This window comes from Apaloderma vittatum, unplaced genomic scaffold (assembly GCF_000703405.1).
Source record: "Apaloderma vittatum isolate BGI_N311 unplaced genomic scaffold, ASM70340v1 scaffold16496, whole genome shotgun sequence".
Taxonomy (NCBI): domain Eukaryota; kingdom Metazoa; phylum Chordata; class Aves; order Trogoniformes; family Trogonidae; genus Apaloderma; species Apaloderma vittatum.
In genome coordinates this window covers 36,713-47,443 of record NW_009722417.1, presented here as the reverse complement: position 1 = coordinate 47,443, position 10,731 = coordinate 36,713, and the positions used below count along the sequence as shown (strand labels likewise).

At 55.2% G+C, this 10,731-nt stretch overlaps 1 protein-coding gene across 1 annotated transcript in view; it reads right to left on the bottom strand.

Annotated features, from left to right (window-relative positions):
- LTBP2 (latent transforming growth factor beta binding protein 2) overlaps positions 1–10,731 on the bottom strand; it is a gene marked incomplete at both ends in the record, with an annotated part of 35,407 nt that overhangs the window by 4,042 nt on the left and 20,634 nt on the right. Inside the window, 13 exons of the mRNA XM_009871778.1 lie at positions 1,162–1,299; positions 1,520–1,642; positions 1,740–1,865; positions 2,151–2,273; positions 4,696–4,821; positions 5,020–5,142; positions 5,343–5,462; positions 6,391–6,510; positions 6,936–7,064; positions 7,211–7,336; positions 8,392–8,484; positions 8,892–8,931; positions 10,384–10,406. Coding sequence (XP_009870080.1) covers positions 1,162–1,299; positions 1,520–1,642; positions 1,740–1,865; positions 2,151–2,273; positions 4,696–4,821; positions 5,020–5,142; positions 5,343–5,462; positions 6,391–6,510; positions 6,936–7,064; positions 7,211–7,336; positions 8,392–8,484; positions 8,892–8,931; positions 10,384–10,406 — 1,410 coding nt within the window. The remainder of the gene's footprint in view (positions 1–1,161; positions 1,300–1,519; positions 1,643–1,739; positions 1,866–2,150; positions 2,274–4,695; positions 4,822–5,019; positions 5,143–5,342; positions 5,463–6,390; positions 6,511–6,935; positions 7,065–7,210; positions 7,337–8,391; positions 8,485–8,891; positions 8,932–10,383; positions 10,407–10,731) is intronic.

The window sequence follows — 10,731 nt, the reverse complement described above, 5'->3', positions numbered from 1 at the left end:
GCCCAAGACCCCACCCCTTCCAATGGATCTCCCCTGCCTAGGCTCTTCTGCTTTGACCCCAAGACCTGGTGATAGGGCACATATTTCCTTGATGCAAGGGACTGGGTCAGGCTGCCCCACTCCCCTGCTGTAAGTGCGGTGCGTGTTAAGAGATCCTTCCTGCAGCATCCAGAGCTGCAAGGAGGGCATGTGGATAGAGCAACAGGAGCAGGGTGGGAATGGGAAACGGATAGGAAGTGTGCGATGTGGCCGACAGGGGTGACTGAGGATAGCACAGGTCCCTGCAGAGGAGTAAACGGACACAGACCCTACAGGTGCACATTGGCAGGAGATACAGAGGTGCAGCTGAGGTGTGTGGGGCAAGTGCAGACAGATCTAGGATGATATCCTCCTGCCCCAACTTTCTTGACCTGGTCCTTTCTCCAACTGCTGTAGTGCCAGGGAGTAATCTCTCCTTTGTCCCTGCCCAGTGAGATTGGACAGTCACAACTGGGTCCTCTGCCTACAGAGGGCAGGTTTACCGTACTGCTCCCCTCCTGCTGCTGCATGGGAGAGATTTCCCCGGAGCAGCTAAGGCAGCTGTGTGCCCACAGCCTGCTGCTCCCAAGGCCAGAAGCAGTTCCACATGCTAAGCCTGAGACCTGGCACAGCCCTGCAGCCCAGCAGCTGGCAGCAGCTTCTCCTTGCTGCAGCCTTCCCTGAGCTGGGAGGAGTCTCAAAAACTGCAGAAATCCCTTTGCTCTTTCCTCTTTGCTGGAGCCTGAACTCCAAACCCAGACTTCCCAGTCTAGCATACGGTGGTACCAGCAGCCTTTCCCCTCACCCAGCTCTGCAGGCAGGTGACTGGCACAGTCAGCAGTCCCAGCAAGCAAAGCTCACAGGGAGCTGCAGTTCAGCCCCAAGTCTGGAATGGCTGTAACCTGCTCACGACTCTCCCTGAGCGGAAAGCAGCACAATGCTGTGTCTGTTCCAGGTGCCAGGAAGAGAGAAGTCTAGACACAAGCAGGCAGCTCAGCCAAGAAAACAAACTCTCAGCATTATCTGCCTCTCCACCAGCCATACATTTCCTCCTCCTCCTCCTTCTCTCCCATGCCCCTGGCAGAGATATTGCACAGCCACCCTGTCCCTTCCAGGAGGAGAGACAGGGACGCCCAGGACTGTACTCACCAATGCAGTCACCCAAGGGGGTCCAGTGGAAGCCGGGCTGGCAGCCCATGATACAACGGTAGGAGCCCAGGCTGTTCTGGCACCGCCACGTGCCACAGATGGCATCCCCATATTCTTTACACTCATCCACATCTGCAGGGAGGAGGACGAAGGGTCAGATGGGGACTCTGCTTGCTCACTGTGGCACCTGGGTCAAGTTTAGTTGGCCAGAGGCCCTGAGCCATTGCTAGTCCTCCTCAGATGTCACCAGCAAATTTGCGTGCTGGGAGCAGAACTGCCCTCCCTCCTGCACTGGCTGCATCCATCCCCCCCAAACTCCAGGGGACTGATCTCCCAAACAATGAGCTCTCACCCACGCAGTCATCAGTCTCCTGGGAGTGTTTGAACCCATTTTCACACAGACACCTGTAGGAGCCTTCTGTGTTCAGACACTGGCCTTGTGAGCACCGGGATTTGTCTGCACATTCATCCACATCTGCAAAATCAGGCCAAAATCATCAATTTGGATCTCACAGCAGGGGAAGGAGCAGAAGGCCGGACCCAAGGTATGTCCCTGACATCCTTCAGCTCACCTTGGCAACTGACTCCACCATCCACGTTCGAGAAGCCAGGAGCACAAATGCAGAAATAGGATCCGTGACTGTTGAGACACTCGCCATTGGGGCTGCAGATCTCGCTGTTGAGACACTCGTTCACATCTGCAGAGGGAGCAGAGTCAGGGCCATACACCCAGCGCTGGGGGACATCCTTCACCAAAGCCACATCCTCACTCCCCATTCTCTAAAGACAGCCCTCGAAGGACTCCTGGCCCCTGTTTTTCTCACCATGGAGACAGATTTTCTCTGTCCATGGTGATTTGACTACAACCTTACGGATGTGCCATCACCTGCTTCGGCTCTGGCATTCTCCCTGCCAGGAAAGAAGCGGGGTACATAGGAAGGCTGTATGTCGGACCCAGAGAACTGTGGGGAGGGGGTTCATACCTTTGCATGTGGTGCCATTGATGAGCTCAAAGCCAGCCTGGCAGTGGCACTCGTAGGAGCCCGGGGTGTTCCTGCACTGTCCCCCCAGACAGCGAACAGCAGGGTCCTCACACTCATTCACATCTGCCAAGAGAAGGGCACAGCATAGAGTGAGGCCCCAGCTCTTTCTGCCACTAGAGAGGATCCCCACCCACTACCCAGCTGCTGGCTGCAAGGTGGGTTTGAGCTGCCAGACCATCTCATCACAGTGAGATGAAGGCAGAGACCCTGTTACTGGGGTGTGAGAAGTTAGCCCAGACCCTTCGCCCCCCTATCCTGGGATCCAGGATGAACTGGATCGCAGGACGAAGTCAGTGGTGCCCAGTGACAGGACTAGAGACAATAAGCACAAACTGAAACACAAGAGGTCCTGTTTGAACATCAGGAAATGCTTTTTTACTGTGAGGTTTATTAAAAACTGGCACAGGTTCCCAAAAGAGGTCATGGAGTTTCCCTCCTTGGAGTTACTGGGCATAGTCCTGGGCAACCAGCTCTAGGCAACCCTGCTTGTGCAGGGGGGTTGGACTAGATTATCTCCAGAGGCCTCTGCCCCCTTCAGCCATTCTGTGATCCTGTAAGCACAGGGATAATGCTAATCCCAGTGTCCACTTCCAGAAGACCTCTGCACTGTGTACCACAACTACCACGTGAAGAGCCAGAGCTGCTGACAAACCCTCTCTTCACCAAACCACAAGAGAGTGAAGATCAGAAAAGCAATTAAGCACCACTCATACTTTCTGCAGCTCTGCTTTCCTACCTGTCAGACTTGCCTACAATGTCCTTCTCCCAGCAAAGCTGGCCAGGGGCTTACATCAGCTCTCAACCAGCTGCAGAGCTCCTCACAAACCTCTTCCCACCCAACTTTCCCAGGCCTTGGCCACAGCCTGCTGGCACTCTGAGGATTTTGCTCACAGCAGAGGAGAGAAGGGTACCTTCCCTCTAACAGAGGGCTGCAAGATGCCAGCAGACTGCCATTGCCTGCAGGCCCATGAAGCAGGGGAAAGCATTGGAGGACACTGCTAATCAGAAGGATTGTCTGGTATTCACGCAGCAGAAGATATGCTAGTGGACAAGGTCCTGCTCCACTCTTCTACCCTGCCAGGAGCTAAAGTCCTCAGACGGGCAACCCCGGAGGGCAGAACGGGGACCTTCCCATCCCCTCCACAGAGCACTGAGCACAGCCCAGGCATAAAAAAGCATTGATTTCTACTGCCTCAGGGCAGAATTCCCAGCTGTTTAGTCTCAAATGACTGGAAGTAGCAATATTCCTGAAACTCTCTGGTGGTGAACCATAACCTAGTTTATTTATCACAAAGCTATCATAAAACCCTTATCACTTTTCAGATATGAAACCCAGATCCACAGACAAGGCCAGCAACCAAGGCAAGGAAGAATGTGCCATCCTGCCATCGGGTCAGTGTGACCTAAACAACATTGAACTCTGATAAAGTGCCCTGGTGACACAGCGGGGGCAAGATGCCTGAGAAGGGGCTCACATGGACCCCTGGGAAGCAGGGGAGTTGGTAGATGGAAGGGATCAAACTGTTTCTTCAACTGCACTCAAAAATCAGATGGAAAATATGCTCCTTTCACACTGGTTTTCTGAGACACCAAAACAGAGGAGAAGAGAGGGAGGAAAGCCTCCCTCTCCTCCCCCATTGGAGGCCCCTATGCAGGCAGGTCTTCTGAGAGTCACATCAAAGGCAAGATCTTCTGTTTGCCAGCTATACGCAGGTTGCAGAGCTCTGTAGTGCTCCAGAGAGAAATTCGAAGCACACAGTCAATCTTTGAACAAACACCTTTGCCAGCTTTGCCTTCTCCCTTCCCTTGTCCCAAATAGGGAATTAGCATCAAGCCATCTCAAGCAAACGAGGTCCCTGGGGGAAGCCATCAGGGAGGGAGTTTCCCTGCCTGGGCTGAGGCGGTTGGGCTGTAAGGCTGGGACAGAGCACTCTCATGTCTCAGCAATGCAACCAACACAGATGGATGTGGGTGTTAACTCTGCCATGCGTATCTGGCACAGCAGGGCCCTTCAACTAAGGTTTACTTTTTAAACATGTCCAAATTGCATTAGGAGCTGGGGAAAAATGATGAAACCTGGGTGCCCACAGTCTCTCCGCTGGCTGAGGACCCAAGGTTTTTCCTTGTGTTGAGTGCCTACATTTGGGGTACAATCTCCCTGGCACACAGTTCTGAACTGAAACACACACAACTCCTCTCTGCCCATGTTTCCAGGCTTCCTGTGCTCCTGTGGCCTTTGAAAACATCCCCCAGGTCACCATCAGTAAGTCCTTTCCCCCTACTCCTTTCCTGAGTGAGGAAGATCACCTTCCTGCTGCTCTAAGCAACATCTGCTCGCAGTCCCCCATACTCCTTGCTGAAGAGAGCTAAAGAGCTGGGGAAGGATTCTGCTGCTAAAGAAGTCCCCAGGCCCCATCAATAACCCACCTATGGTAATGCCTCATTCCCTCCAGCACCCGCTTATCTTTCCCTGGGAACGGGATACCTTCACATGTGCTGCCATCTCTGGAGATGATGTAGCCAACATCACAAGCCATGCAGGAGTAGGAGCCCTCGGTGTTGAGGCAGAGTCTGGAGGGACAGGCAGCCTGGGATGTGCACTCATCGATGTCTGCATAAGCACACGAGGGAGAGGGGGATGAGTGGGAAGGACACGAAGCAACCATGACCAGGGGCAGATGTGTTGAGAGAACCAGCCAACATGATGGCCAGGATTGAGGCAGAGACAAGTACTCAGAAAGAACCTAGGGAAACCTCTGGATTGGATGCATGACATTTCAGAGGGTCTGGACCCATGGCTCTGTGGTACCTTTGCAGCTTTTCCCGTCAGGTGCCACCTCGTAGCCCCGGTAGCAGGAGCAGCGGAAGGAGCCATCCAGGTTGACACACCGTCCGTGAGCACAAGTCCCTTCCACAAGGCACTCATCCACGTCTGTGTGACACAGCAAGAGCAACGTATCATGATAGGGTGCTCAGGGCCATCCCCACCATCCAGACCACACTGGCATGTGCCCTGGCCATGCAGGCTGGCTGCCCATGGGAGAAGGGTGCTGCGAGTGCTCCTGCTCCTTTTGCAGGGAGCACTGCTGCGGTGGGTGAGGGTGCTGCACAGAGGCAGCCCAAGCTCCTCACCAATACATTTCCCATTCCTGGGCCGGTAACCATCCCCACAGCTGACACATTCATAGGATCCAAGCGTATTGACACACTTCCCGCTGCGGCAAGGGCTGGGATCCACACACTCGTTGACATCTGCCAAGAAACACACTCCTTTCAGGTTCACAAAGGCAAACAGTGCAGCCTTCTCCAGGCTGTCTCCCCTGGCTGGATCCTCAGAGTCCTCCTTCATGGGACAGCAATGCCCAAGAAGAGGTGAGATGAGTTTGCTAGGGCTTGGGCAATAACGCTTCTTACAGTCCCACTTATCACTCAAGATCCTACACCCATACCTGAGGGCTGACATAATCCAGCAGCAAAACTCACTGCTGCAGGATGTTGCCAAGGCCAGGAATGTGCACATGCAGATAAAGGGATCAGAGAACATCTGTGCAGGGCTGTTTCATCAAGGACTTGACGAAAAACGAGGATACAGCCTCCAGCTCAGGAATTACTTAAGGCAAGTGCTTTCTGGAGGCCACGTGGGGGGGAGTAGCATTCTGTGCACACCCTGTTTCCTGTACTGCCTCCTAAAATAGCCTCCTACTTCCTGTTGGAGATGAGCTAGTGAGAAAGGAGGATCTCTGATCAGGCACACGGTATGTTCACAAGACAGAATGCTCTGAAGGGCCCAGGTCATGCCATGTGAATGGGATGCTGAGAGGACAGGTGGCCTGAGTCTCTTCCTGCAGTCCAGGCATGCAGGGCTGATAACAGGGTCAAGGCGGCATGAAAATGGATGGGCATCTCCTCCCACAATGGGAAGCTTGCATGGGCTGATCATGAGGGATCTCCCTTGAGAGGTGAGAGAGGATCTTGGGAGAACTCTCCTCTCTTTGCTTGGGAAAGCCTGTCCCTTGGGCAGGCAGAGGAGAGGACAGGCAGCCCTCAGCAAGAGCACAAGGCAGACAAACATGGCGGGGTCATTCCTCCCTTCCAGAAGACAGAGTGCTGAGGAAAGAAAGTGTTCAGCTCGGCACAGGGTGGGATGGAGGGCAGGGGACCAGGGAGCAGCAAGCTTCACCTTCGCACTGTCCTCTGGGGCCCATGGCAAAGCCCTCCTTGCATTCGCAGCGGTAGGAGCCAGGGGTGTTAATGCATCGCTGTCCTCGGCAGGTGGAGGGCTGCTCACATTCATCTCGATCTGGCGACAGACAGGGATGCAGTTTTGAAGTCTTCCCCCTCCAGCATGGGGAAGGCTGGGTGCAGGAAAGGAACAGCTCCATCTGCAGCAGGCTCTGCTCAGGGGACCCATGACAGGCTGTCCTCCATCCCCCATCTGTCCTAGCGCTGCCCTTGCCATGAGGCAATGATCAGGCCTGGCATCACGGGCTCCTGCCCAGATCATCACAGGCAAGGTCTTGTCCCTCAGCAACCAGGAGAGAGTGATCCCCACGGATCAGGCAGTCCATGGGCAGTCCTGTGGGCAGGCCTTTGCAGGTGTGCATGAGTGTGTGCAGCTGTGTATGAGTGCTTGTGTATGTGTACATGCATGAGACAGCAGGAGCACAGGAGACTGGGGAGATTGTGGGGAGCTGGCAGCCCTGTGCCAAGCAGATAAACACTTACCCTTACAGCTCTGCTTGCCCTCTGAGACAGCCAGGGTGTACCCTGAGTAGCAGAGACACAAATAGGAGCCCACGCTGTTGATACAGCGACCTTTTCCAGCACAAGGATCTTCCAGGCACTCATCTTCATCTGTACCCAGGCAAGCAAGGAAGAGAGGCAGTCACCACCTGCAGTCCCCTGCCAGCCCCACAGCAAAGCTGCCAGAAAACCTTCCCCCAGGAGCCTGAAGGACCAAACAGTCTGTTGAGGCCCAGCACACAGAGGTGCCAACCTACCAATGCAGTGGAGGCGGCTGGGGTCCAATGTGTAGCCAGGGTGGCATAAGCACCTGTATCCCTCCAGGGTGAGCACGCAAGCACCAGCTCCGCAGGAGAAGGGTGAAGAAGCACAGCCACCAGCCCCTGGGAGGAGAAAGCATGGCATTGAGGGCAGCACTGGAAGGGTGCGTGGAGTGTAGTGACTGTGTCCCCAGCACCATGCAGCGGATGTTGCTTTTTCCTTTCTTGGGGAGTGATGCTGCGCTTGCTCCTCTATGACTTCAGACAGACTGCATCTGTAGGCCTGCAGGGAGGACATGGCAGACCCTGCCACATCCTCTGGCCCGAGCCCAGCTGGGATGTCCAAGTGCCCTGCACTGCTCACCCGTGCCCTGCGCCAAAAAGGGGAGGTGCAAGCCTGCCAGACCCATGGCCTTGGAGGAGGGCTGGCAGCAAAGCCTGGCACCTGCAAGGGGGATTCTTTTGGGGTGACAGCAGGGCTCCAACCTCCTGCCACCCTGTGAAGCAGGTTGAAGGCAGCAGAGGGGAGGGCAGCAGAATACTGCACACCCCTCAGCACTGAGGCGGCTGGGGGGGCCAGCCCAACCCCAAACAAAAGGCTATTGAGGAAAACGCATTCCTCAGCAAGGTGCCTCCGCCAGGCCTGCTCCCCAAGGTGCTCCAGCCCGCGGCGGAGGGCAGGGGCTGCACTCCCAGACACTTAAGCAACTCTGGAACAACAGGGCCCTTGTTTCCGGCACAGTAAACAAGCTGCCCTGGGAGCCACATGCCTCCCCTTGTGCTCTCCCTTCCCGATGAGTCAGCCCCGGCCGCTGGGGGAACGGGGCCAAAGCCACAAGAACGGGCGCGTGATCCCCCTCTCTGCTGCTGCGCCGGGCAAGCGAGCTGCAGGCAGGGAAGGACCTGGAAAGCCAAACACTTTGCTTGTCCTACAGGATCGCTCTCGTGCCTGCCCACAGCCGGTCATCTTTCCCCGGCTGGCAGCAGCCGGGACCAGTCTGGGACAACACTCCGGGCTGTTTAGGGCAGGAACTTTTCTTTGGACAGTCAAGGGGGGCATGCAGGAAGACAAGCAGGCTTGGGAAGGAAAAGAACGTCTGGGCAGATCTTGGGGCATAATTTCCTCACAGTGCCAGGCAGAGAGAGGAGGGAAATCTCTGAGAGTGGTGGACACACACCCGAGCCCTGCACTGGTGTCTGTGTTGGAGCAGCAGCATCCCAAGTGGTGATGGGGCCAGGCTGGGGAGGACCATGCCAAGACTCCTCTTTGTCTGCTGAGGAAGAAGAGAGGTGAGGTCCAGCTCCTGATCCCAGGCAGAGACGCCCACCCAAGGTTTACCCGTGCTGGGTGTCTCCACATCCATAGCCCCGAGGGAGAACATGGGAAGCGGCTGCAGGGTGTCTGCAGCAACCACATCATCTTGTTATTTAACAACCTCCTTCACATTGCTTAAGATCCACCACCTTCCCACATCCCTACATGCCCACATCAGCCATCCCAGCGTGGTGGGTGTCCCCGACACCACCCTGCAACCAGCCCAGTCAGGAGCCCATCCTTCCCAGTTCCAGCAAATGCTATGCAGAGGAAGCAGGTCCCAGCTTCCCCGCTCTCCTTCCTCCTCGCTGTCCCATCCTCTTCCCCGCAATCACCCTGCCCTCCTGCCAGCCAGGCACTCACCTCTTCGCATGGCTGGTTCTGGAGTGGCATCAACAGTGCCCTGAGGGATGGAAACATATGACTGCCTCTATCCACATGCATGTACCTGGGATGCGGTATCCTCAAGACATTTTCCCACCCACCTCCTGGTTCCTCTTGTTCCCCAAGACACCACCCTGGGAGGAGAAACTGCCATGGCTGGGTGCAGCTGGCAGGGCCACTCTGTCCTGAGCACATCATCTTGAACAAAACACAGCTCCTGGCTATTCCCAGGCGGATGCCCACAGAAGGGCTGATGCCAGCACACCATGCACGTGACATCCAAGGCACTGATACTGGGCAGGCACTTCCGCAAGGCGGCCAGAAAGGGCACCCAGTGACAGTATGTACTGCTGTCGTCACTGGTGGCTCTGAAGGGATGAGGACAGACACTGCTTCCATCGATAGTGCTACCTACCAGAAGGGTGCTTGGTGCTACATGCTCTTTCTCAGCATCCCCTCATGGCAAATCCATGGCTGCCAAAGGAGATGTTGGAGCAAAACCTGGGTCTCTGCTTTCAGAATCTTTCCACAATGGATGAAGAAAACAGGCAGCTGAGCAACATTAGACCCAGATTAGCTCTGCCTCAAATTTGGAAGCTTTGGTTCAAATTTCTGCTCTTTCTTGAGATTTCTCACATGTCCTTGGGAAAATTACTTCACATCTATGAAGCAGTGATGATGGCAGTGCTGTCCTCTCTTTCAGAGGGGCTGCAAGTACGTTCTGGGGGCTAGGTTGCTATAGTAAGTGGGCACAGAGATGCTCAGAAGAGATATGGCTCAACCTCTACTGACAGGAAGGATGAAGAGACATCCATTTTTCAAGTCAGTTTCCTAATTAAGAAACCCAGTCCTGGAAGAGCCTGGCAGAGAATTAGTCCCCAGGCTGCTCCCATCAGACAGAGTGACTTCACACAGGCAGAGCTGGAGGCCCCTGCCCTGACTGCTCCGGTGAAGTTTCTGCTGCACCCACACCAGCACAGGGAGACCTGCCCACGAGCTGGGCTTGAACCAGACACTGAGCTCCATGAGAGGAGCGCTCCCCAAACTGACTGCAGCACGTTCCCTTCCCCTCCTGCCCATCAACCCTAAAGCCAGGTCAGGCTGACAGCAGGCAGTGAGTGCCCACACCTCAGCCAGCTCTTGCCTCAACCTGGGCTGCTACCCCAGCCTCAGCAAACACACCAACTGGAGTAAATGATGACCATGAACTACTGCAGCAGAGCCCTCAGCTCCTGCTGGTTTGAGCTAATGGCCTCTTAGCAAGGGCTGAGTGCGCACATGGCACAGTGCCTTCAGACACAGCAAGTCAGCCAGGGTGATAGGGTTCGCAGTTCACAAGCTGTTTTCTCTGGCAGCAGCTGCTTGCTCTCTTTAGTGCCCTCTCTGACCACATTTCACACCTCCTTGTCACCTCTCTGCCCATCAATCTACCATGGATACACCCAAATGTAGCAAGACAAACCTTACTCACCTGCACAGCAGGAGAAATTTCACCTGGAAAGTGAAAGAGTGCATGGTGAGTAGAGACGTGGCAGGCAGGCATACACTCAATCCCTGGCTGCTTTAACTTCACCTCACCTCTAAGACAATACAGCTCAGTTCCTCATGCTCTTCTGTAAGAGCTTGTTCCCAAAACCAACACACCTGGACTCCTCTCCTGGCACTGTGAAGACCCCAAGAGCTTCTGCTCCAGCAGGTGCTGGCACAAGCAGTTGGTCACACTTCCCTAGAGCTGGGCTGGAGGAAAGCCTGAAGACTGCAGTGCCAGGGCTGCCACGCAGACCTGAGGTCCCAGTGGAGGCATCCTGGCCAGCCAGCA